The 27,911-nt window shown below is 41.5% G+C and overlaps 1 protein-coding gene across 3 annotated transcripts in view; it reads left to right on the top strand.

The window, feature by feature from the left end:
- Positions 1–27,911, top strand: part of nsfb (N-ethylmaleimide-sensitive factor b) — a 68,614-nt gene that overhangs the window by 22,118 nt on the left and 18,585 nt on the right. For all 3 annotated transcript variants that reach the window (XM_063002838.1, XM_063002837.1, XM_063002836.1), the window contains exons 8-17: positions 3,490–3,645; positions 8,344–8,543; positions 16,450–16,615; positions 16,877–16,951; positions 18,005–18,192; positions 20,134–20,229; positions 22,374–22,530; positions 24,133–24,266; positions 25,100–25,166; positions 25,270–25,349. In XM_063002838.1, coding sequence (XP_062858908.1) covers positions 3,490–3,645; positions 8,344–8,543; positions 16,450–16,615; positions 16,877–16,951; positions 18,005–18,192; positions 20,134–20,229; positions 22,374–22,530; positions 24,133–24,266; positions 25,100–25,166; positions 25,270–25,349 — 1,319 coding nt within the window. The remainder of the gene's footprint in view (positions 1–3,489; positions 3,646–8,343; positions 8,544–16,449; positions 16,616–16,876; positions 16,952–18,004; positions 18,193–20,133; positions 20,230–22,373; positions 22,531–24,132; positions 24,267–25,099; positions 25,167–25,269; positions 25,350–27,911) is intronic.

Here is a 27,911-nt window from a genome sequence, read left to right as displayed (position 1 = left end):
GCTTTGCAATAAACTGTGTTTATTTAGAAGAACTAGCGCCACCGGTGCGCTCGGCGTCTGTGGCGTCGCCAGTATTTCAGCCGAGCCTTATGGACTCGTATGATAAACTAAAGCCGTATGGCATCGCTATAAATGGTTGCATTGACAGTTTTAGTCGCCATGTTATGTGGATGGAAGCGTACAATACAAACAACCCCCCAAAAATAATCGCAGGTTATTGGATAACCACAGTAACATTGGAGGCTGCCCTCAGCGTGCCGATCCGGGTGCTGAGACCCGTGCTCCTCTGAACTGGCAAGCCTGCAACGGCTGCACACTCTTTGGATGTAATATTTCGACTTTAATCTTGAAATAATTTTGACTTTAATCTTCAAATAATTTCGACTTTATTCTCATAATCATTTCGACTTTATTCTCAAAATCGGTAAGTATTTAGCTCCGGGGGGCAGTATGCGTAATGGTTCAGATGTTATGTAGTCCAAAAACTTTTGTGTACACTGTAATTACCAAAATATTTCACAAGATGGCAGTGTCATTACATGTTTTGTTTTACAACTTGTCCCCAAAGTTAAAACATATTTTCAGAATCTGTGGCTCCTTAAACACTTACTGAAAAGAATTAACTGCTTTGTCAAAACTCCACTCTCTTGCAAAATGAAACACAGCCCTCCATGAAACCATGTTCTCTCTTCTTAAAACTGATTTCTTCCACCAAAACAATACACACAGCTATAACATGCTTATCTTTTACAGAGCATCAAATATACACTGATGTGATGAATTGAAATCACCATCATGTGTGTGGAAATGAGTTTTCTTTTTCTAGTTTTGGTAAAGTGTAGGTCTTTTTTGTCCCAAAATACCATGAACAGTACAGTACTACATGTATGTGCAACACAGGAGTTTCGTATTTTACATAATATGTAGCAAAACTCAGTAAATGACACTAAACACAATGAGAAACACTGCAAAGAAAATCAATGCACAAATACAAAAAGACAGTATAAATATGAATAAATAATTTGTCACTGTGTTCGGCTCAACTGGAAAAAATGCAGTGAGACAGATCCTGTCTCTAAGTCCAGTGGACCTCATCCACATTGGCTGCAATGTTCTTCCTGGCCATGCAGTGGGGACACCTAGCATGTTACTCTTTCTGTGGGAGGATGAGGATATTTTTGAGTTTGTCAAAGAATGTTAGCAACTGTAAGTGTTATAGGGACTAAGTTGTGCATGGTGATGTATGACCCCACATTTATCAATAGCAACACATGACATTTCTTCCATGCTGCCCAGGGACCTTGACAAAGACAGTGCTATCATCAAGTTCAAGCACTCTCTGAGAAAAGAGAATGGCCATATTAGACATATAAGGTGTATATACAGAAACAATGAGGTAATGTATAAATAGTGTCATGTCAGTACAGAGTACTGAGAGGATGCTGTACTCTCATTTCTCAGTTGTTCCATCACTCAGTCAGAGTTAAACGGAACCGAGATGGAACATGATATACCTGTTTCTCCCTCAGCTGGTGTGTATTCAAGACACAGTCGAGTGTGGACAGAGTGTTTACAGTGTTTGTAAAATGGACATTGTGTTCCAGGAGAAAGGCATAATTTTCCAAAACCACATTGACTGTGATGGTCACACAGTATAATATACACATTTTACTGTATAGCTATGTAAATGTCAGACAAAACATTACACTATATGGTACATTTCTGTGAGCTCTGTAGATATCCATGAAAACCATAAAATTACAGTATACTGTAATTACTGTAGAGAGTATTCAAGTACTCAAGTGATTTCTTACAAACTTCTTCTCTAAAGGCCCAGATAACTGAGGCCTCTGTAAAGCAGCTCTAATTTGGCTGGACTAGCTGCCCAGCTTCAGTCATGGTTAGGCCATAATTGATTACATGGTCCAACATGTAATCAAGTTGGAAATATATTTTACTTGAAATATTGGTTTGCCTTTGCCTTCCTCTTCATCATTCTAATCCTTGATGGCCTCCAAGGCCTGTTAGGCCTCTTATTACTCTCATTGTCTTTTTCTCCCTTCTTAGCGCATCCAATTGCCTGATTGCATCATGCTTTCTCTCCGCCAGTGCCGATCCCTGCTCTGATTGAGGAGAATAAAGCAAACCTCTGACACGTGGGCAGCATGCCGTATGCATCTTATGAGCTTGCAGTGCAGATCAGCACTGTGTACGGAGAGACACAGCCTGAGACACACCCTTTTCTTATGTCTGTGCAGGTGCCATTAATCAGCCAGCAGAGGTCGTAATTGCATTAGTTATGAGAGAGAGACCCTATCCGGCTTAATCCCGCCCATATCTGAACCACAGGCCAATCGTTGTTCATGTGGCTGCTCAGCCTAGCCGGCAGGCAGAGCTAGCATTCGATACAATGTATTCGAGATCTCAGCTCTGGTTCCAGTGTGGTTTTACCACTGCACCACCTGACCTAGTCTTCTTGACTAACACCTGTATAGGTTACTTGAGGCCTCTCTTATACTATAATTAATTGAAATAACTGAATGTAACAAATAATTAAAATGTTCTGCTAATTAATTTGCTCAGGAGCAACATGTGTGAGGCTGATTGCTAGTCAGTGTTGCATTGTGAAGGCCAGTGTTTCTAGGTGACCAAAGGTGACCAGAAATTTGTTTTCAGAGATTTGTAAAGCTGTGATTTAGAATGGAATTGTGCTTAGACTTTAGCAGTTTGGAATTATGCTGTTAATACATGAGCTTTAACTTTTTAGAATTGTGTGCAGTGTCATTTTTGTGTGAATAAATTGGGACAAACTAATACTAAAATGGGTGGGTATATACTAAAGCAATAAGCCACGAGAGACGTCTTTCCCCGTGATAAAATCATAGCAGTAACGCACGGTCTCGAGTGGCTTATTGCTTTTATAAAACGGCGGTCAACATAAAATATAATAAAATACAACAATGTTCAATTTATAAATGTTTTTATTTACAAAAACACTTACAAAAAGCATTTCTCCGCGAAATCACGTAGTCCGTTAACAGTGTTGCTAGGCAACATGAGGGCGAACATAACATTCCATTTTTCTTTTCAGTGGTGTATTAATATGGAATGATGTGAGGTGGTCATAGGTGTGCGTATATCGGGGGTTTTACAACGGCTTCAAACGTGGCTCAGCCAATCAGATTTTAGGACCGGAACTATTCGTTTTATAAAGGCTATTTTGACACACTAGTCATGTGACTAATCTTTTTAAATCACTCCTAAAAACATACCTTTATAAGCTGGCATTTGAACAGTGAGGAGCCGTGGTAATTATAATTGTTTAGTCTATTAAACATAATGTTGTGTTATGTATGCTTGTTCGATGTACAGCACTTTGGTCAATGTAAGTTGTTTTAAGAGTGCTTTATAAATAAAATTTACTTACTTACTTACTTACTTACTTGTTTAATAATGAACCAGTGTGACTTCAGTGTGATTTCTTTGCAGGTAAAGCCAAGACCAGGGGAGCTCGTCAGTCCATCATTAACCCCGACTGGAACTTTGAGCGCATGGGAATTGGAGGCCTGGATAAGGAATTCTCCAGCATCTTCCGTAGAGCCTTTGCCTCTCGAGTTTTCCCTCCAGATATAGTGGAGCAAATGGGTGAGTCTGCTTTCTGCTAACATTTCTCTCAACCTCACATGCTCATAGCAATTGCCATAATCTTTTTTTGCCCAAAATTTCAATTTTTCTCTGTCCCTTGTGGACATTTTCTCACCAGCACTCCAGCTTTTCACAAATCTGTACCATGGTCTACATCTCTCACCCTCTCATGTTTCATGGCTTGTGCTGTAGGGTTATCTTGAGACCACATCCTGTCTGTGTATGTTCTAGCTGTGGTCAGTATGAATCATACTCCTGTACCGCCACTGGATGGTAGAACAGGACCAGCCAAAATAAAGTCTGAAACGCTGCTGAAACACAGCTTTAACTCTCTTCTTAACCTTAATATATGCAGTCACATTCCGTACGGGCTTTTACACATTAGAACTAAATAGTTCCAAACCAGAATCAGTGGGAGGAGACCCGTCCACCCTTCCCTCATGGTCAGTTGTGTCAGGGGATGCCCTGCCAGGTTGGTGGCTTTGATGAGATTTGAACTCGAGTTCAAACACTCCGCAGTGGCGTTCTAATGCATTAGGACGCTGTGCCACCCAAGCGCCCAACATCAACTATCTTGTTTCCTTTTATTTGCTCCCTTAAATTTATTGCAATAAATGTACCATCTAGCAATGCACAGCTAGAGATAATGTAGCCTGCATATGATTAGAGATGGGTGATCTAGCCAACATCAGTTTGTTTGGAGTTCACTTTATTTCATTTTAATTCTTTAGTAATTATTTTATCCTGGTCAGGGTTGTGGCACATCCGGTACCACTGGGGAAACTCTGGGCACAAGGCAGGAATACCTTGGATAAAGCACCAATCCATTAAAGAGCTTTGCCTTGCCTCCCAGACAAAGTCAATCCTGTCTGTGTAGACATCTGGCTGTCTGATAGCACTGCTGAGATCTGGGTTTTAATGAGCTAACATATTAAACTGCTGCACCAACCCAGCAGTTTATATTTGTAGTCCTTTATGAATAAAACCTCACTCCCTTTCACTTGTCTTTTTACTGTATACCATGGTATAAAATATATGGCAGTATCTTTACATATAAAATACAGTGCTATAAAAAATATTTGCCCCTTTCCACATTCTTCTATGTTTGCATATATGTCACACTTGTGTACTTCAGATAAACAAACTCCCACTAGCATTAAACAAAGATAAACAATGTAAACACAACATTCCTTTTTAAATGGTGCTTTTATATTTATTGATGAAAAGTTCTTTTCATCACTGCCTGGTCCTGTGTGTAAAAGTAATTTCCCCCTTAGCTACTTAGTCAACAAGTTAACCAAATTCAATTCAATTAACCAAATTTCTACACTCACTGTCCATTTTTATCAGCTCCACTTACCATATAGAAGCACTTTGTAGTTCTACAACTACTGACTGTAGTCCATTTGTTTCTCTGCATGCTTTGTTAGCCCCCTTTCACGCTGTTCTTCAATGGTCAGGACTCTCTCAGGACCACTACAGAGTAGGTATTATTTAGGTGGTGGATAGTTCTAAGCATTGCAGTGACACTGACATGGTGGTGGTGTGTTAGTGTGTGTTGTGCTGGTATGAGTGGATAAGACGCAGCAATGCTGATAGAGTTTTTAAACACCTCACTGTCACTGCTGGACTGAGAATAGTCCACCAACCAAAAATATATCCAGCCTACAACGCTTCATGGGCAGCGTCCTGTGACCACTGATGAAGGTCTAGAACAGGGGTCCTCAAACTTTTTAACCGAAGGGCCAGATTACTGTTCTTCAGTGTTTCGGGGGGCCGGACCACGGGTGAAATAGTAAACACACCCAAAAAAGCTATTTACTATGTATACTGGATGTATTGTCTGTGCTTTGTATAATTGTAGTTCATAATGATAATGCAGAAATTTTATTTATTTTAATAATTTCCATTATCCTACCCCATACAGTGTTTCCTTAAAAAATCAGTGTGAACTGTGAGTCTGATTTTGCCTGACGACAGTAAGCGTCAGGTTCCATATTTGTTACTGCCAGTCATAATAGCTAATAAATGTTGATCAGTGAGTCTGGATCTGGTTGGAGATTTAAGGTGTTTCAAGTTCGAAAAAGTCTGCACACAGAAGTAGATGCTCCCGAAAACGGTAGTTACTTTGAGTGCATGTTTTATTGAGATCGGGGAGCAATGGAAAGAGAAGCATAAAAATTAAACAATGTGCTTGAGTTTTGATTTTGGATGCATAAATGCGTTGATCTCCGGGAGCAGGACGTTAAAACATTTCAAAACTCGCCCCGACTCAGCCAGCGGATCTCAGTAAAGCACATCTTCAGCTCAGACAAGAATTCCTGAAACTGCCTGTAGTTAAGAGCATTAGCTTTAATGAAATTAACACAGGACACGAGGATTTTCATAACGAAATCCCACTTAACTGCTTTGCAACACAGTTCAGTGGCTGCGGTCACTCATCTCTCTATTGATGCGCCAATCACTCCCCTCATGCTTGGAGCGCCACCCGTTGGATCGCTGCCGTATAATCTACTGAGACTCCGGGTGGCCAATTTTTGTTTCCTCTATTATTTTTTTCCCCGTTATAATACTGTGATTTTATAATACTGTGTTTGAAGATGAACAGGGGCCAGACAACATGTATTGCTGCTGTGGTTAAAGGGGCCGGTCAAATTAAAGCATTGGGCCATATACGGCCCGTGGGCCGTAGTTTGATGACCCCTGGTCTAGAAGATGACCAACTCAAACAGCAGCCATAGATGAGCGATCGTCTCTGACTTTACATCTACAAGGTGGACGAACTAGGTAGGAGTGTCTAATAGAGTGGACAGTGAAAAAACTCCAGCAATGCTGCTGTGTCTGATCCACTCATACCAGCACAACACACACTAACACACCACCATCATGTCATTGTCACTGCAGTGCTGAGAATCATCCACCACCTAAATAATACCTGCTCTGTGGTGGTCCTGTGGGGGTTCTGACCATTGAAGAACAGGGTGAAAGCGGGCTAAAAAAGTATGTAGATAAACAGATACTACAGTCAGTATATGGTAAGTGGAGCTTGCCAAAGCTAGATGACTCCCTAGACATTTTGAAAGATAAAATAGTTGCCTATGCTATAATCTTATATCCATCAAACTCAGAAGGGCATCATGCAACCATGTACTTACTGCTGTTATGTGGTGGGAGGTGGTGCACATAAGCATGATGACCTTTGTGGGTGGTGACGGGAGTGGGAGTTGGCCCCTTGCTCCAGCAGATGCCTGCTCTAATGAGATGGCGGGCCCTGATAGCACAAAGGTGAGAGCCTAATTGGGGTGTGTTAAGGAGGCCAGGTGCTGAGAGCTGCTGTGTGTGGTTGTGATAAAGAGTCTGGGACCTGCATCTAAACTCCTGTCATCCGAAAGGTCAGCGCGTGAGGTGCGGCTGGGGAGAACGATGAGCCTGCTGCGCTGCCCTCCCTAATTCAACGTCTGTCAGCGGGTGTAAATGGCTGCGCTGATTCAGATCTTTGGACTGCTGCTTATCTGCAACCTGTCTGTGCTCTGTATATGGCAACCAGCAGCTGCCATCAACTAAAAATGGCCCACTGTTTGTATTCATCTTGTTAGCATGGCATCAATCAAGTGTAGTCTGTCCTCCACCCTTGCTTTTGGGAAAACATCTGTACAGGAACGTTAGCCCAAAGATTCCTTTAATGGCCTGAGTCAAATCTGACATTGCTATAATGGGTTATCATTCACCTTAATGTTAAAGAAATACTTATTTTTTTAATAATTGTATCAGATCCATCTGAATTGTATATGTGTTTGCCGGAGAGCCATTAAATGGATGAATGTCCCAAGTAATCCCAAAGCTGTTTTATAGGATTAAAGTCCAGGCTCTGTGCAGTCCACTGGTCTTTATCCTCGTCATCCTGTGAGTCACAGACGCACAGTCATGCTGGAACAGGATAGGGCTGCTGTTTAGTAACTGTCACCACATGTTGGTGGAAGCATGTGATTCATTAGGATTATTAATTTGAGAAAATTGATAATTAAGTGTTGATAAATACTTAGCCTATCTGTCTGTGTAATCACCCAGCCAGCTGATAGCATCACTGAGTATCGGCCAGCCTGGTGTCTATACAGACTTTATTTGTTGAGGGGTGGCCAGGTCCAGGGTATTCTTGCTTTGTGCCCAGTATTTCTCGCTACCCATTGTGACACTGACCAGAATGAATCGGTTAATGAAATGAAATTTCCAATTATTTTAGGTCATATCACTCTTATCTGAAATGACCTATAATTATATAGACACAAAAGTAGATAACCACCTTTGAAATTATATAGACACACTAGTAGAACACACTGGACAGCCACCTTTAAAATTATATAGACATACTAGTAGAACACCCTGGACAGCCACCTTTGAATGCCCACCCTAGCGCCACTCTTTCTCTCTTAAAGCTGTTAGCTTAGTGGTTAATGTACTGATTGAAAGGTCTCTGGTTTAAGCCACATCACCACCAAGTTGCCACTGTTGGACCAGATGAGCAAGGTCCTTAACCCTCAGTTGTTTGCATTGTATTTGATAACAATTGTAAGTCATCTTGGATAAAGGCATCTGCTAAATGCTATACACATAAGTAAAACGGATTAAGACTTTTTTTTAAGTGCAATGGACAGTTTTTAAGTTACCTGTCTCTCTCTTCCTTTCTCTGTCTCTCTCCAGGCTGTAAGCATGTTAAGGGCATCCTACTATTCGGCCCACCTGGCTGTGGTAAAACGCTGATGGCTCGTCAGATCGGTAAGATGCTGAATGCTCGAGAACCCAAGGTGGTCAATGGTCCTGAGATTCTCAACAAGTATGTCGGAGAGTCGGAGGCAAACATCAGAAAACTGTTTGCTGATGCAGAGGAAGAGCAGAAGAGGGTGAGGTCAGGCACACCCAGTATTGCTGATGCCTAAATTCAAGTTACATTTCTGAGATCTACATTTTGAGCTTCACTCCATTCTTATATACAAAGATATACAAATATAAAATGGTAAATATATTTAAAAAACATATTAACTGCATGTCCTCTGACTTTTGGGAGGACGTGGAAACCCACACGGACACAGGGAGAACATGCCCGGAGATGCTTGGATGGGGAATCTAACCAAGGCCATTTTTGCTGTGAAGCAACAGCGCTAGCCACTGTGCCACCAAGCTGCCCTAAGATTACAGCACTAAAAAATTCCCAGGCAGTCTTCCATCCAAGTGCTGACCGAGCACAATCCCCCTTAACGTCCAATATCATATAAGCTCAGGCTTTTTCAGGATGGTCTGGTCATAAGCCTGGCTCGTGCATTGTTCCTCAAATTGTATACATCCAACTTGTTGCTAGCTGTCCTCTTCCTCTTTTACCTTCAGCTTTTCCAAACATATTTGTATTTTCTAATGGATTTGTTCTTCTTATAGTGTGTCCAAAATAGAGAGCCTTAGTTTGGTTATCTGGGTTTAGAGTGAGAGGTTAGAATTAATTTAGCTGAACATCTATTTGTTTCTCTTCTTTGTCATTGAGTTACTCTAAAAAGTCTTCACCAGCTCTAGAGTTCAAAGGCATTGATATTCCTCCTGTCCTACTAAGAGAAAAATTCATGAGTAGCTACTCTTAAATTTGAGCACGGTGCTTTCCGGACAGAACTGTTATCTACGTAGATTGCTACTTTCTGATTACAATAATGGTGGAGGATATACTCTTGGGTATGAGAGGTAAACGTAGTGGTGGCATAGCAGTCTGGTTGCTTGTGTGTGGCAGTGATGGACTCACTCTTCACCTGGTAATGAGCGCGCTGTGCTATCTCTGAGCCCTCGCCCTGAGTCTAGGGAGGCCACGCCAAGTCCCCGACCTCCACGTAATCTCCACAAGGCTGCGTCTGTGTAAAATGGTAATGCTCGTCTTTAGCAGATTGTACAGATAAAGCTTAATTGTATACCCTATTGCTGCACTTACTTGGAAAATTCACACAGGTGTGGTGGCAGGTTATTAGGAACACCTAATTTTTTTCTGCATTCATTGGCGATTACATCAGCTATACTCTGCATATACAGATCACTAATAAATTGTTTGCAATGAAGGGAAAAACAACTTTAGTTCTTGCAATTGATTCTGCAAGTCTTAGGACCTGAACTGGACAAATGGAACAACATTCTTCCAGAAGATATTTACTTAGCTGGTGTTTGATTATAGTGAAGTAAAACAGTGTCTGTTTAAAATCTTCTTTAGGTCTTTAATTGAAATGAGATTTGGTGATAGTAAAGACCATAGTAGATGATTTATATTATGTTTGCACTCATTTAGCCATACATTCATGGCATTTAGCAGACCCCTTTCTCCAAAATGTAAAGGTGTAGACATTGGTAAGTACCCTTGTCAGTGCGCTCTCAGTGCCGGCCCCAAGCACAGATAAAAATTAGGGTATCCAGAGTAAAAAGGGTATCCAGAGTAAAAAGGGTATCCAGTAAGGGTTGCATCAGGAAAACCTGTGCCAAATTCAGGTATATGGACCAGAATGATCTGCTGTGGTGACCCCTTAAAATGGGAGCAGATGAAAGAAAAAGAAAAGTTATAATGATCAGTTTACCCTGGGGACAAGTTGGACACTCAGTCCATGTCATCTAAATGCTTAAACTGTGGTTAAAACTTAATCTAACTTAAAACTTAATCTAATTTAAAGCTTAATCTAACTGGGTTTTACATTCCAGGGTGGGCAAACAATTACAGAAGGCGCATAGCACTATGTGAACCTAAACATTAGGGACAGACACATCAATGTACCCTTAGTGCCGGTTTCAAGCCTGAATAAATTAGAAAGTTGCATCAGAAAGGGCATCCGGCGTTAAAACCAAATCAAATATGTGGACGAATGATCCGCTATGGCGACCCCTGACTGGAGCAGTCGAAAGGAGTAATTTATTGATTCGTTTAATCGTTCAGAAAGTTCTATTGATTGGTGACTGTCCACAGTCAAGCAAGCTAGACATTGTTTAGAGTTGGCCTCACTTACCATACGATGTCACCCATGTTCCAACAGCTTATAATTTATAGCAGAACTGATCCAAGTGTTAAATGTCCCAAAGTCAAATGTTCCTTCAGTTTAAAGTGGCTTTTCATATATACAGGGTTGGACAAAATAACTGAAACACCTGTCATTTTAGTTTGGGAGGTTTCATGGCTAAATTGGACCAGTCTGGTGGCCAATCTTCATTAATTGCACATTGCACCAGTAAGAGCAGAGTGTGAAGGTTCAATTAGCAGGGTAAGAGCACAGTTTTGCTCAAAATATTGCAATGCACACAACATTATGGGTGACATACCAGAGTTCAAAAGAGGACAAATTGTTGGTGCACGTCTTGCTGGCGCATCTGTGCCCAAGACAGCAAGTCTTTGTGATGTATCAAGAGCCACGGTATCCAGGGTAATGTCAGCATACCACCAAGAAGGACAAACCACATCCAACAGGATTAACTGTGGACGCAAGAGGAAGCTGTCTGAAAGGGATGTTCGGGTGCTAACCCGGATTGTATCCAAAAAACATAAAACCACGGCTGCCCAAATCACGGCAGAATTAAATGTGCACCTCAACTCTCCTGTTTCCACCAGAACTGTCCGTCGGGAGCTCCACAGGGTCAATATACACGGCCGGACTGCTATAGCCAAACCTTTGGTCACTCGTGCCAATGCCAAACGTCGGTTTCAATGGTGCAAGGAGCGCAAATCTTGGGCTGTGGACAATGTGAAACATGTATTGTTCTCTGATGAGTCCACCTTTACTGTTTTCCCCACATCCGGGAGAGTTACGGTGTGGAGAAGCCCCAAAGAAGCGTACCACCCAGACTGTTGCATGCCCCGAGTGAAGCATGGGGGTGGATCAGTGATGGTTTGGGCTGCCATATCATGGCATTCCCTTGGCCCAATACTTGTGCTAGATGGGCGCGTCACTGCCAAGGACTACCGAACCATTCTGGAGGACCATGTGCATCCAATGGCGGTGCCGTGTATCAGGATGACAATGCACCAATACACACAGCAAGACTGGTGAAAGATTGGTTTGATGAACATGAAAGTGAAGTTGAACATCTCCCATGGCCTGCACAGTCACCAGATCTAAATATTATTGAGCCACTTTGGGGTGTTTTGGAGAAGCGAGTCAGGAAACGTTTTCCTCCACCAGCATCACGTAGTGACCTGGCCACTATCCTGCAAGAAGAATGGCTTAAAATCCCTCTGACCACTGTGCAGGACTTGTATATGTCATTTCCAAGACGAATTGACGCTGTATTGGCCGCAAAAGGAGGCCCTACACCATACTAATAAATTATTGTGGTCTAAAACCAGGTGTTTCAGTTATTTTGTCCAACCCCTGTATATATATATATATATATATATATATATATACAGTACAGGCCAAAAGTTTGGACACACCTTCTCATTCCTGTGGTTTCTCTTAATTTTTTTAAATTTTCTACATTGTAGATTAATACTAAAGACATCCAAACTATGAAGGAACACATATGGAATTATGTAGTAAACAAAAAAGTGTTAAACAAACCAGAATATGTTTTATATTTTAGATTCTTCAAAGTAGCCATCTTTTGCTTTAATGACAGATTTGCACACTCTTTGAAATTTTCTCAACCAGCTTTATTAGGTTTCCACCTGGAATGGTTTTCAATGAATGTTTGTGCCTTGTCTAGAGTGAATTTTTGGAATTTGTTGCTTTTTTAATGTGTTTGAGACCATCAGTTGGGTTGTGCAGAGGTAGAGTTGGTAAAATATAAAACATATTCTGGTTTGTTTAACACTTTTTGGTTCACTACATAATTCTTCATAGTTTGGATGTCTTCAGTATTAATCTACAATGTAGAAAATAAAAATAATCAAGAAAAAACATTGAAGAGAAGGTGTGTCCAAACTTTTGGCTGGTGTGTCCAAACTTTTGGCCTGTACTGTATATATATATATATATATATATATATATATATATATACAGTGTATCACAAAAGTGAGTACACCCCTCACATTTCTGCAAATATTTCATTATATCTTTTCATGGGACAACACTATAGACATGAAACTTGGATATAACTTAGAGTAGTCAGTGTACAACTTGTATAGCAGTGTAGATTTACTGTCTTCTGAAAATAACTCAACACACAGCCATTAATGTCTAAATAGCTGGCAACATAAGTGAGTACACCCCACAGTGAACATGTCCAAATTGTGCCCAAATGTGTCGTTGTCCCTCCCTGGTGTCATGTGTCAAGGTCCCAGGTGTAAATGGGGAGCAGGGCTGTTAAATTTGGTGTTTTGGGTACAATTCTCTCATACTGGCCACTGGATATTCAACATGGCACCTCATGGCAAAGAACTCTCTGAGGATGTAAGAAATAGAATTGTTGCTCTCCACAAAGATGGCCTGGGCTATAAGAAGATTGCTAACACCCTGAAACTGAGCTACAGCATGGTGGCCAAGGTCATACAGCGGTTTTCCAGGACAGGTTCCACTCGGAACAGGCTTCGCCAGGGTCGACCAAAGAAGTTGAGTCCACGTGTTCGGCGTCATATCCAGAGGTTGGCTTTAAAAAATAGACACATGAGTTCTGCCAGCATTGCTGCAGAGGTTGAAGACGTGGGAGGTCAGCCTGTCAGTGCTCAGACCATACGCCGCACACTGCATCAACTCAGTCTGCATGGTCGTCATCCCAGAAGGAAGCTGACGCACAAGAAAACCCGCAAACAGTTTGCTGAAGACAAGCAGTCCAAGAACATGGATTACTGGAATGCCCTGTGGTCTGACGAGACCAAGATAAACTTGTTTGGCTCAGATGGTGTCCAGCATGTGTGGCGGCGCCCTGGTGAGAAGTACCAAGACAACTGTATCTTGCCTACAGTCAAGCATGGTGGTGGTAGCATCATGGTCTTGGGCTGCATGAGTGTTGCTGGCACTGGGGAGCTGCAGTTCATTGAGGGAAACATGAATTCCAACATGTACTGTGACATTCTGAAACAGAGCATGATCCCCTCCCTTCGAAAACTGGGCCTCATGGCAGTTTTCCAACAGGATAACGACCCCAAACACAACCTCCAAGATGACAACTGCCTTGCTGAGGAAGCTGAAGGTAAAGGTGATGGACTAAACCCAATTGAGCACCTGTGGCGCATCCTCAAGTGGAAGGTGGAGGAGTTCAAGGTGTCTAACATCCACCAGCTCCGTGATGTCATCATGGAGGAGTGGAAGAGGATTCCAGTAGCAACCTGTGCAGCTCTGGTGAATTCCATGCCCAGGAGGGTTAAGGCAGTGCTGGATAATAATGGTGGTCACACAAAATATTGACACTTTGGGCACAATTTGGACATGTTCACTGTGGGGTGTACTCACTTATGTTGCCAGCTATTTAGACATTAATGGCTGTGTGTTGAGTTATTTTCAGAAGACAGTAAATCTACACTGCTATACAAGTTGTACACTGACTACTCTAAGTTATATCCAAGTTTCATGTCTATAGTGTTGTCCCATGAAAAGATATAATAAAATATTTGCAGAAATGTGAGGGGTGTACTCACTTTTGTGATACACTGTATATATATATATATATATATATATATATATATATATATATATATATATATATATACAGTATATATATATATATATATATACAGTATATATATATACAGTATATATATATGTGTATATATATATATATATATATATAGATACATATATATATATATATACAGTGTATCACAAAAGTGAGTACACCCCTCACATTTCTGCAGATATTTAAGTATATCTTTTCATGGGACAACACTGACAAAATGACACTTTGACACAATGAAAAGTAGTCTGTGTGCAGCTTATATAACAGTGTATATTTATTCTTCCCTCAAAATAACTCAATATACAGCCATTAATGTCTAAACCACCAGCAACAAAAGTGAGTACACCCCTTAGTGAAAGTTCCTGAAGTGTCAATATTTTGTGTGGCCACCATTATTTCCCAGAACTGCCTTAACTCTCCTGGGCATGGAGTTTACCAGAGCTTCACAGGTTGCCACTGGAATGCTTTTCCACTCCTCCATGACGACATCACGGAGCTGGCGGATATTCGAGACTTTGCGCTCCTCCACCTTCCGCTTGAGGATGCCCCAAAGATGTTCTATTGGGTTTAGGTCTGGACACATGCTTGGCCAGTCCATCACCTTTACCCTCAGCCTCTTCAATAAAGCAGTGGTCGTCTTAGAGGTGTGTTTGGGGTCATTATCATGCTGGAACACTGCCCTGCGACTCAGTTTCCGGAGGGAGGGGATCATGCTCTGCTTCAGTATTTCACAGTACATATTGGAGTTCATGTGTCCCTCAATGAAATGTAACTCCCCAACACCTGCTGCACTCATGCAGCCCCAGACCATGGCATTCCCACCACCATGCTTGACTGTAGGCATGACACACTTATCTTTGTACTCCTCACCTGATTGCCACCACACATGCTTGAGACCATCTGAACCAAACAAATTAATCTTGGTCTCATCAGACCATAGGACATGGTTCCAGTAATCCATGTCCTTTGTTGACATGTCTTCAGCAAACTGTTTGCGGGCTTTCTTGTGTAGAGACTTCAGAAGAGGCTTCCTTCTGGGGTGACAGCCATGCAGACCAATTTGATGTAGTGTGCGGCGTATGGTCTGAGCACTGACAGGCTGACCCCCCACCTTTTCAATCTCTGCAGCAATGCTGACAGCACTCCTGCGCCTATCTTTCAAAGACAGCAGTTGGATGTGACGCTGAGCACGTGCACTCAGCTTCTTTGGACGACCAACGCGAGGTCTGTTCTGAGTGGACCCTGCTCTTTTAAAACGCTGGATGATCTTGGCCACTGTGCTGCAGCTCAGTTTCAGGGTGTTGGCAATCTTCTTGTAGCCTTGGCCATCTTCATGTAGCGCAACAATTCATCTTTTAAGATCCTCAGAGAGTTCTTTGCCATGAGGTGCCATGTTGGAACTTTCAGTGACCAGTATGAGAGAGTGTGAGAGCTGTACTACTAAATTGAACACACCTGCTCCCTATGCACACCTGAGACCTAGTAACACTAACAAATCACATGACATTTTGGAGGGAAAATGACAAGCAGTGCTCAATTTGGACATTTAGGGGTGTAGTCTCTTAGGGGTGTACTCACTTTTGTTGCCGATGGTTTAGACATTAATGGCTGTATATTGAGTTATTTTGAGGGAAGAATAAATTTACACTGTTATATAAGCTGCACACAGACTACTTTTCATTGTGTCAAAGTGTCATTTTGTCAGTGTTGTCCCATGAAAAGATATACTTAAATATCTGCAGAAATGTGACGGGTGTACTCACTTTTGTGATACACTGTATATATATATATATATATATATATATGTAGATATATATGTAGATATATATATATAGAGATAGAGATAGAGATAGAGAGAGAGAGAGAGATCTACCTGAACTTAAGAAAAGAACACTTGTGAGGTCAGGCACTGATGTTTGACAAGAAGGCCACTCTCTCAATAGACGTTCTAAATCATTTCAAAGGTGCTGAGTAAGCTTAAGATCATGGTCACTGAAGTTCCTCCACACCAATTTTATCAAACCATGTCTTTATGGACCTCACTTTGTACGCCTGGAACAAGAAAAGGCCCTCCACAGATCAAGTGTTCACGTTTTTTTGGGCCATTTAGTGTTTTAAGTAAGAATCTATTCTATTGTATATGTGAGTTTAGTTGGTAAAGCGCTTAATATGATTGTGTTTTTTCTGCAGTTGGGAGCCAACAGTGGACTACACATCATCATTTTCGATGAAATCGATGCTATCTGCAAGCAGAGAGGAAGCATGGCAGGCAGCACTGGCGTCCATGACACTGTTGTCAACCAGCTCCTGTCTAAAATTGATGGCGTGGAACAACTCAATAATATTCTGGTTATAGGTGAGCACTATCTGTACGGTTAGACAAGTGGATTCCAAACTTTTTATTACCGGGCTGCATCACTAAGTGAAACAAGTCTATTGGGCCACAAACATTTATAGTATTAATAGTGCTTTAGTGTAAATGGATGGGCTGCACATCCATGTATCTACTGCTGCAGGTTGAAAACCACTTACAGAGACAGTAAACTGCTTTGACTTGATCAGGTGTTGACACTGGCTCTGGTTGTTTCAAGTTCATGTTTTCTATTTCATGTTTCAGGTATGACCAACAGACCTGACTTAATAGATGAAGCTTTGTTGAGACCTGGAAGACTGGAGGTCAAGATGGAGATTGGTAAGAAATATAAAAATTGTATTCTTACGTTTTTCCCTTTTTCTCTTAATTTAGTCATTTCCAAATTACCAAGTTGTATCTCAACCTTAACTGCTGCAGACCCCTATCCTTACTGAAAGAGTCGCATAATATAATGTCCACGCCAACAACTGTGCATTTGCTGGACATTTCTTTATACCTTTCATAGATGTATCATGTATGGAGACCATCTCACATGCAAGTCGACCAACTGTGATCGTAGCAGGAAGGAAGAACCTATTAGAGCAATTCCCTCTGTCTGTACCAGCAGGCCATTTGTGCCTGTTTGGATGCCTGGCCAGGTCGATTACACTTTCAAGATTTTAACTCTAGTGCTTGAGATTTCAGCAGAGGTGGACTGGCACATTAGGTTGCAGCACCACCCGAGCACTGTCCCACCAAATATGACATTTTTAAAGCTCTCGTATGATATAACCATCTCAAGTGGCTATTTGAATTGCAGAAAAGGGCCTTCCTTAAAGTGTTATTTATTGTTCAGCATTTGTACACACATGGTCTTAGTAGGTCCTGTGCATCACAGACTATTTACTTTACTAATTATTAAATTTACTAATTTACTAATAACTTTCTGGACCTTTTTGGGACATGTAGTACTTTTTACATACAGTGAACATAGAGAATGAGGGCACTTCCAGCGTTGTGTTATTAAATTCTGTTATTAAAAAGCATCTAGTTTTGCAACACTCCATAAGAGGAAAGAGAAACACCACCATCCCAATTTTCCTACCAATCTAATTACAATCTAATCTATTTGGCCCACACACTCTACGAGGAGAGCTTTCCTGACATGCATGCAGTTGCATCACCAGTGGTGAAGTCTCAGTGACAGTACTGAGAGAAATGCAATGAACTCTGCAAATACACCACCAAGAGTTAACAATTGCACAGTGACAATGAAGCCCAGCCTATCGACCTTCCTTATGCACAGCTGATTCTGCCTGTATGGTTGCCCGTCCAGGTTCTTGTTTATATTTTTTAGCTTCTTTGATTTGTTTGTCCTCTGTACCTTCTCAGGTCTGCCGGATGAGTCTGGTCGTTTTCAGATCCTGAACATTCACACAGCTAAAATGAGACAGTCTAACATGTTGGAGACAGATGTGGACATTAAGGAGCTGTCTGTGGAGACCAAGAATTACAGTGGTGCAGAATTAGAGGGGCTGGTGCGAGCAGCACAGTCTACCGCCATGAACCGCCATATCAAGGTATGACTCAATTTATTACCTACCTTCTCAAATAAAGCAATGTCCTCTTTCTGTTCTATTTCATTTCTAAATGTTCACATAAGTAGTTGGTTAATTTTATTTTAATCCTGTGGGTCCTGGGTTCGATCCCCAGGTGGGGCGGTCCGGGTCCTTTCTGTGTAAAGTTTGCATGTTCTCCCCGTGTCTGTGTGGGGTTTTTTTGGGAGCTCCGGTTTCTTCCCACAGTCCAAAGACATGCAAGTGAGGTGAATTGGAGATACTAAATTGTCCATGACTGTGTTTGACATTAAACTTGTAAACTGATGAATCTTGTGTAACGAGTAACTACTGTTTCTGTCATGAATGTAACCAAAGTGTAAAACATGACGTTAAAATCCTAATAAATAAATGAATAAATTTTAATCTTGTGTGCATAGATGAATAGCAATTTTTTAAACAAAACTTTTTACTTTGTATCTCAGCGTAATTTTCTTTTGTAAACAACAGATATAAATAATGAATTTCATCCAAAAAATCTGTGAAACCTTCATATTTTTTTCAGATTTGTTTCAAATTTTTGGTAATTCCCTCCTCCCCCCATTTCCTCCCAAACTTCTAATTTATAATTCTCTTATTGCAAACTCCCTTGCTACCTGCACCAAAACAATGCTGTGCAGCGTTGTCATTTGGAGATATGAGAAGTTAAAAATGAGAAAAAAACAAGAGATTCCAGGATTAGTAAATGTGGGATTTAAAATGGAAACCCAGTCTCACTGTTTTACAGCTCACTAGTCACAATTCTGTATTTTTCCTCACAATGCTGTGATTCTAGTTGAAAGTGGAATCCAAAAGTTCAGGGTTTTAAGAAACAGTAAGAATCAGTTTTACTTTACCATGTCTGTGCTTCACTTCTGTGTACGGGGCGGCACGGTGGTTAAGTGGGTAGCACTGTTGCCTCACAGCAAGAAGGTCCTGGGTTCGATCCCCAGGCGGGGCGGTCCAGGTCCTTTCTGTGTGTAGTTTGTATGTTCTCCCCGTGTCTGCGTGGGTTTCCTCCGGGAGCTCCGGTTTCCTCCCACAGTCCAAAGACTTGCAAGTGAGGTGAATTGGAAATACAAAATTGCCCATGACTGTGTTCGATATAACCTTGTAAACTGATGAATCTTGTGTGGCGAGTGACTACCGTGTCTGTCATGAATGTAACCAAAGAGTGTAAAACGTGAAAGTCACATAAACAATTTGTCTCATTGTTGGTGCTTTGAAAAAGTCAGCAGCAAACGGTAAATACTGAGTTTCAAAGCAGTAAATGTGCAGGGTAGCGACTCACTCCATAGGAAACAGTGGCACAGCTGAGCAAAAGCGGTTTAGTGGCCTGAACAGAGCCTCAATCCCAGAGGAGTGAAGGCTATAAGCTGCAAAGATGGTCAGGGGGCAAGTACAAAACAACGGCTACAGTTTTCATATGGGATGTTGAACCAGCTCATGATCAGGTGTCTACATACTTTGGGCTAATGTTTATGTAATAATAATTGAAAACACATGTTCACATCGCTCTTTTTTATTTTCTGTTTACTTTTCTCTCCGAACAGTTCTCATGGCTCTTTAATCATACATACATACGCATCGATAGCACCCATAATTGAACTTCTCTCACTGCTAAGATTGAGGTGGGTTTATTCAGGTGTGGCCGTTTCTGTGGCACAGGTTGTCACTTGTATGCACAATAGTAAAGTGTTGGTGGTATTAGAATGGCCCATGTGCTCCTGTTTGATATTTGATGGTGTTGAAACATATTGACAGGAGCTTTTACAGGTGGGGAGGCATTCACTCTCCTCCTCAGTGACCTTTTCTTTAACTCGCTCCCTCACTGACCTTTTCTTTATCATCGTGGAGATGAGTAATGTGTCTGTGCATCTGTGTGTGTGTGTGTGTGTGTGTGTGTGTGTGTGTGTGTGTGTGTAGGCCAGTACTCAGGTGGAGGTGGACACTGAAAAAGCCCATTCGCTTCAGGTCAGCCGGAGTGATTTCTGGGCGTCGCTGAATAATGACATTAAACCAGTGAGTTTGCCCTTTTTTTTAATCTACATTCAGCAAAACATTCCACAACAGTTTTTTTAATCAAATTTTATCACAGCGCTGTATTAATATCTAAATATTAATGTCTTTTGTATTGTATTGGTAATTTCTATATTCATATCTTAAGAACATTCCCTTTTTGGCCAGCCGTGATCTCTACAGAGATCACATTTGAGGAAGATATTTGCAACAGTCGACTTATGCCTAGTTCACACTACACGATTTTTGTCCTGATTTTTGCTCGGCGACTGGTCTGCACTAGATTTGCCGGCTCGGGAGCAACTTGGCATTCCCTCGGCGATCGAAACTCGGCTAGTGTGAACTACTCAACAACTCGATCCGAGCGGCTTGCCGAGTGCTCGACCGAAGAGAGATTTCTAGCTTGTCAAATATCTGGATCGGAGTTGACCGACTTGCAATGAGTGCTATGTCGAACAGCCAATGAGAATGCAAGATACGGGGTGAGGGGAAACGCAGGGGAGGAGTTGTAAAAAGCTGGGACAGGGGCATAATATAGTTTATATCAGAATACATCAGTGCACACAAGTTTTACAGTATTTCTGACCTTATCGTTCTCTACAACACATAACATCAACGCACAAACTTTGATTGCTCTTTACTTGTTGGCGTGCATTTTTGGACGTGATACAGTATCATTAAACCTTTCGTCACTTCTTGTTTGTTTTCATGACAAAACATAGTTTGGGAGACCAGATATACTTGCCTGCGATTTCAGTTGGTGATAGATGGTGTAGTGTGAAACCCCCTATCACCGATCAGTCGTGTAGTGTGAAAGCCACACCGACTTGAAAGACTCCCGATTACAAGAGATCCAGTTGTGTAGTGTGAACTGTACAGCGATCTGACAACTTGGAAAGTCATGTAGTGTGAACGTGTGGCATAAGTTGTGCATGACTCCGCCCAAATGCTTTGAAATTCCACCCACTGTAAGTTTAAACCAGAACTCAAGCAAAACAACATCTCCAGCCTTACTAAACAAGCCGAGTGTAAAATAATGGTTTAGTAGGAATCATTTAGGTTTCTGGGAGCTTTTCAGTATGTTAATTTTTATGGGCAGCAAGAGCACTGGAGCAGAGGTTTTTTCTGTCTGGCATTTAGGGAAACCTGCATACAACTAATTTTTTATTTTTGTTTTGTTTTTAAACTAGCCCTTAAATTAAGAGAGGAAATAATGGTTTTGCAGGACCAGATTGTGGATAGTGGATTTTACTAGGTTACACTAAAACACAGTATGGATCCAAATTCTGAACTATTCGTACCATATCCAATTTCCAATTGTTTGTTTCAAATTGCACAAGTGCACTTGTGAAAGCAGGAGGAGTTCGCAAAAGGTGATGCTGTAACAGCATTCTTCACCAAAAACTGAGAGCAAATGTGATACAGTAACTGTAAATAAAGGCAGTAGCAATAGCAGTATAATTTTGGGTATACCCCACTGTGGTTGTTAGGGCATTTTAATTTCCGTTTGCTCTGTTTAAGCCTTTTATGTTTTTCATGACACTCCTTTAATAAAGTCTATTACAATTATATGGTCACACTCCAGTGGCAATTCTGTGTAACCATTCAATGGTCTGCACTGTTTCACTTCCCCCCATAAGACCATCTTCAGTATGATTGTTCCCTGGTCAAGAAGGGTAACCAAATATTGCATGGGTACTTAGGTACAGTAGGGGTCACTCAGTTGGAAGCAATCACTAAATGTGGGATAACAGATGCCCTGTTCATTAGGGTACCATGTTATTAGGGTTAGACCAAACTTAGTGGATCTAAGTAATAGCCCAGCTGTTAAGCACAGGACAAGTAATTATAAGGTTGCTGGTTCAAGCCCCACCATCGCCGATCACTAATGGGATCTGATTTACAGCAACAGTCATGAAATGATGCCCTAGAGCTAAACACTATGCTGTTACCCACAATAAAAAGCAAAACAAACACCAGTGGGTTAAACCTAATGTAATGCAATTCAGGACTAATTTAATGAAGGTTGTATTAAAACATTAAAACATAATCATCCCATCTAATCCATCCCATTGCAACAAATGACATTTTAGATCTGTGTCTAATGTGAGTTTGCAGGTTTTGGCTAAACCACTTCCTGTGTGCAGGCATTTGGCACCAATCAGGAGGATTATTCCACGTACATTTTGAATGGCATAGTGAAGTGGAATAATGCTGTCTCAGACATCCTCGACGACGGAGAGCTGCTGGTGCAGCAGACCAAAAATAGTGAACGCACACCACTAGTGACGGTGCTGCTGGAAGGTAACACACACACACTCAAGTACACACACAATTTTATTTTAAGTATGTTTACCACTGGTCATTTTGTACCAGCTCGTACAAAAAATGCTCATTTATTACAGGTTTTTGGCACTTGGGTGGCACAGCGGTAAATCCTGGTAGCCCACTACCACTAAAATCTAGGGTTCGAATCTCACCATTGCTATCGGCTGGTCAAGCGTCTATGCAGAGATTTTTGCGTTCAGTGTTTTAGGTAGCTCTGCTCTCACTATGACTTTTATCAGGATGAAAATTAATTGATTAAAATAAGTTTATGATCAGGATAATCAGGATAGAAAAATATGAATAAATGTCATCCAGCTGGACTGCTACATGAACAACGACTGGCTTGTTGTTCATACAGGGCGGGAAGCTGGATAGGGACTTCATAACTGATGCAATTATGACATCTGCTGGGTGGTTGATGGTGCTTGCACAGAGTCGAGGGATAATGAGTTGATCAGGGTGTGGCTCTCCGTACACAAAATTTTCATATAAACTCGCCTTGTGCAGGTGAGAAGATGCAGTCGGCTACTGCACGCGTGTGACAGTCTCGCTCTCCTCAATCTGCATTAGAGTATTTTTTAAATTATAAAAAAATAATTCAGCCACCCAGGTGGCACAGCATTAAATCCTGCTAGTCCAGTACTGCTGAGATCTAGGGTTCGAAACTCCGTGGTGTTTTTAGCCGGTCGGGCATTTACACAGACATAATTGGCTATGTCTGTTGGGTGGCCAGCCTAGCCTTTGGGAGGTGCACTTGTCAGTGTCAGCAAGCACTAAAATGTATTTTTTCATTATTATTATTATTTTTTTTTTTATATAATTTCGCATTTTTATGAACCACATTTCAAATGGATTTAATTCCCATCCTTTCTGCCATGCGTTCACTTCCTGGCCACTTCTTTTCACTAGTCAGTTGTGGATTCCCATAGAGAATCGTAGCACATACAGAGACACACACTATGCCCTCTGCAAATCTTTCACAACTAGTGCAGACACCTAAACCTGTACAACAGCAATGAGGAGAAACCCTGTCGACCTTGGCCATGACACAGCCATTTGTGGCCAGTAGATGCCTGGCCAAGTTGATAGTATCTGTCATATTCAAATTTGCTATGGTTGGCTAGTCAATTCAAAATCCGGTTTTGAATCTCAGCAGTGCTGGGCTAGCATAATAGACTGCTGCTCCACCCAAGAACCTACATTGAGGTCAGGGCAGGAATACCCTGGACAGGGCGCCAATCCATCTCGGGGCTCCGGCCACCCCCCAAGCTACCAGTCATGTCTGTCTAGATATCTGGTTCAAATCTCAGCAGTGGTGGGCTAGTAAAGTAGACCACTGTGCCACCTGAGTGCCTCTATATCTTTTATTTTTGTATTTTTTTTGGCTGTGTGACTGTTGCAGAGGATTTACTTGCTGTAGAATTAAACATACAGTTTTCCTCACACATACTTCTTCTGACAGTGTTACTGGGGTGCAGGTGCATTACAATCTTTTCTTACACAATGCTAGAGGTCATGCAGCTGCCATACTTTCTTACATTTATTCACAATTATTTACTCACTTTGTTGCTCTTACAGGTCCACCGCACAGTGGTAAAACAGCACTGGCAGCTAAAATTGCTGAGGACTCAGAATTCCCCTTCATCAAAATCTGCTCACCAGATAAGATGATTGGTCACTCAGAGATTGCCAAATGCCAAGCTATCAAGAAGGTGATGAAGCTCTCAATAATCTTCTTAATACACTGATCAGCCATAACATTAAAACCACCTCCTTGTTTCTACACTCACTGTTCATTTTATCGGCTCCACTTACCATATAAAAGCACTTTGTAGTTCTACAATTACTGACTGTAGTCCATCTGTTTCTCTGCATGCTTTGTTAGCCCCCTTTCATGCTGGACCACTACAGAGCAGGTATTATTTAGGTGGTGGATTATTCTCAGCACTGCAGTGACACTGACATGGTGGTGGTGTGTTAGTGTGTGTTGTGCTGGTGTAAGTGGATCAGACACAGTTTTTAAATACCGTGTCCACTCACTGTCCACTCTATTAAACACTCCTACTTAGTTGGTCCACCTTGTAGATGTAAAGTCAGAGATGTTTGCTCATCTATTGCTGCTGTTTGAGTTGGTCATCTTCTAGACCTTCATCAGTGACATTCACAGAACGCTGCCCATGGGGCGCTTTTGGCTGGGTATATTTTAGGTTGGTGGACTATTCTCAGTCCAGCAGAGACAGTGAGGTGTTTAAAAACTCCATCAGCGCTGCTGCGTCTTATTCACTCATACCAGCACAACACACACTAACACACCACCACCATGTTAGTGTCACTGCAGTGCTGAGAATGATCCACCACCCAAATAATACCTGCTCTGTAGTGGTCCTTGGAGAGTCCTGACCATTGAAGAACAGCATGAAAGGGGGCTAACAAAGCATGCAGAGAAACAGATGGACTACAGTCAGTAATTGTAGAACAACAAAGTGCTTCTATATGGTAAGTGGAGCTGATAAAATGTGGTCTGCTTGCTTTTTTGTCTTTGTAGATATTTGATGATGCATACAAATCTCAGCTGAGCTGTGTGGTGGTGGATGATATTGAGCGACTTCTGGGTAAGTTCCTGCATGCACTGCTGGAACCACAGCTGTTCTCTGGTCAAAGCTTTTGCCTGTGTGTGTGTGTTTGTGTGTGACTTGCTGTTACTTCTCATCTCAGATTATGTACCCATTGGACCACGCTTTTCAAACTCAGTTCTGCAGACCCTGTTGGTACTACTGAAGAAGGCACCTCCTCGTGTAAGTCCACACTTGCACACACTAGCCCCCCCAGACAGGGGGCAGCAGAGCATTTAGATAGGATACTTACAGTATGTTCTTTACAGCAGAGTTTGTGTTATCATTTTATTGAAGTCAGTCTAAAGAGGAGTTTGATTGACAGATCCTGTTCTCTCTGTCATTTAAAGCTTTTTGTTTTGGTGCGGTAGAGATGGTTTTCATGGTGTATAAACTTCACTCATTGAGTTAATCGGGATCATTTAGCATTTTTAACCTTAAATCATATTAAAAGTAAAGTACATTGTCAGAAAACTGATACACTGTACACTGATCTACCACAACCACCTTCTTGTTTTTACACTCACTGTCCATTTTATCAGCTCTTCTTACCATATAGAAGCACTTTGTAGTTCTACAATTACTGACTGTAGGTTTCTCTGCATGCTTTGTTAGCCCCCTTTCATGCTGTTCTTCGATGATCAGGACTCTCCCAGGACCACTACAGAGTAGGTATTATTTGGGTGGTGGATCATTCTCAGCACTGAAGTGACACTGACATGGTGGTGGTGTGTTAGTGTGTGTTGTGCTGGTATGAGTGGCTCAGACACAGCAGCGCTGGTGGAGTTTTCTCTACAAGGTGGACCAGCTAGGTAGGAGTATCTACTACACTGGACAGTGAGTGAACATGGTATTTAAAAACTCCTGCAGTGCTGTTGTGTCTTATCCACTCATACCACAACACACACTAACACACCACCACCATGTCAGTGTCACCACAGTGCTGAGAATGACCCACCACCTAAATAATACCTGCTCTGTGGGGGTCCTGACCATTGAAGAACAGGGTGAAAACAGGCTAAAAAACTTTGTAGAGAAACAGATGGACTACAGTCAGTAATTGTAGAAATACAAAGTGCTTCTGTATGGTCAGTGAAGCTGATGAAATGGACAGTGAGTGTAGAAACAAGGAGGTGGTTTTAATTATATGGCTGATTAGTGTATTTGCTCCCACACTAAACATTGTTTAAATGCTAAATGTATTCATTCATAAAAAGCTGTGCAACATCTGTATTAGCCGAATAAAAAGTAATTGGCCCCCTAATTATTGGTTAACCCACCATCAGCAGCCTAAGCCTTCCGATAACCTGAGATCTTTAACATAGCAGGGAATTTTGGCCCAATCTTATTTACAGAATTCCTTCAGTTCAACCAATTCAAAGTTCTTTCAGACAATTAACTCTTTTGAGATACTAGGCCAGTTAAAAACTGTCATTTTTGTTTCTTTTCAAAGCTATTTAAATGTAGACTGACGTTTTGGATTGTTGTTTCGTTGAATAACTGAAGTGTGCTTGATATCATGAACTGTTTTAAATGAAACAATCAAAGGGGAAATAAAACAGGCTTTAAATAGACAGGTTTACTACAAATTAACCCCCAAGTTCCTTTCCCAGTCTTCTCCCTCCTGTTGCAGTCCTGAGTTAAACCACACCCCACTCGTCACAGTAATGTCAATAAAGGTTTTGATTAACAAAACACACATACACCGATCAGCCATAACATTAAAACCACCTCCTTGTTTCTACACACACTGTACATTTTATCAGCTCCACTTATCATATAGGAGCACTTTGTAGTTCTACAATTACTGACTGTAGTCCATCTGTTTCTCTACATATCTTTTTAACCTGCTTTAACCCTGTACTTCAATGGTCAGGACTCTCCCAGGACCACTAGAGAGCAGGTATTATTTGGGTGGTGGATCATTCTCAGCACTGCGGTGACACTGACATGGTGGTGGTGTGTTAGTGTGTGTTGTGCTGGTATGAGTGGATCAGACACAGCAGCACTGCTGGAGTTTTTAAATACCGTGTCCACTCACTGTCCACTCTAGAAGACACTCCTACCTAGTTGTTCCACCTTGTAGAGTCAGAGACGATCACTCATCTATTGCTGCTGTTCGAGTTGGTCATCTTCTAGACATTCATCAGTGGTCACAGGATGCTGCCCACGGGGCTGGACATTTTTGGTTGGTGGACTATTCTATATTCTACATTCAGTCCAGCAGTGACAGTGAGGTGTTAAAAAACTTCAGCAGTGCTGCTTCGTTTTATCCACTCAAACCAGCACAAAACACACTAACACACCACCACCATGTCAGTGTCACTGCAGTGCTGAGAGTGACCCATCACCCAAATAATACCTGCTCTGTGGTCCTGTGTGGGTCCTGACCATTGAAGAACAGCATGAAAGGGGTGGGGGGGCGTGTTGTGCTGATTTTCATTCACTTTTCTCAAGTCACCTGACTTAAATGCCATTGAGCATTGAAGACGTTTGGTTGAAACAGTACAATTGTAGTTCATGCATGCTCGAGTGCATGCTGTTATTACAGCAAAAGGGTGTAGACTAAATAGTAAGAAATTTGAAAATTCATGTACGTTTTTAGAAAGATTTACTTTCACTAATATAAGTCACTAATGCTGATAATGTGATGATTTGTGGTGACAATCATAAATTCATGAAAAATGCCACATCAAATAATTTTCACTTGTGGTCTCAGATTTGCTTCTCCTCTGTAGTTTGTAA

This window comes from Trichomycterus rosablanca, chromosome 10 (genome assembly GCF_030014385.1).
Source record: "Trichomycterus rosablanca isolate fTriRos1 chromosome 10, fTriRos1.hap1, whole genome shotgun sequence".
Classification (NCBI taxonomy): Eukaryota; Metazoa; Chordata; class Actinopteri; order Siluriformes; family Trichomycteridae; genus Trichomycterus; species Trichomycterus rosablanca.
Note: the sequence above shows the minus strand (reverse complement) of the source record. Positions and strands in the feature narration are given on the sequence as shown.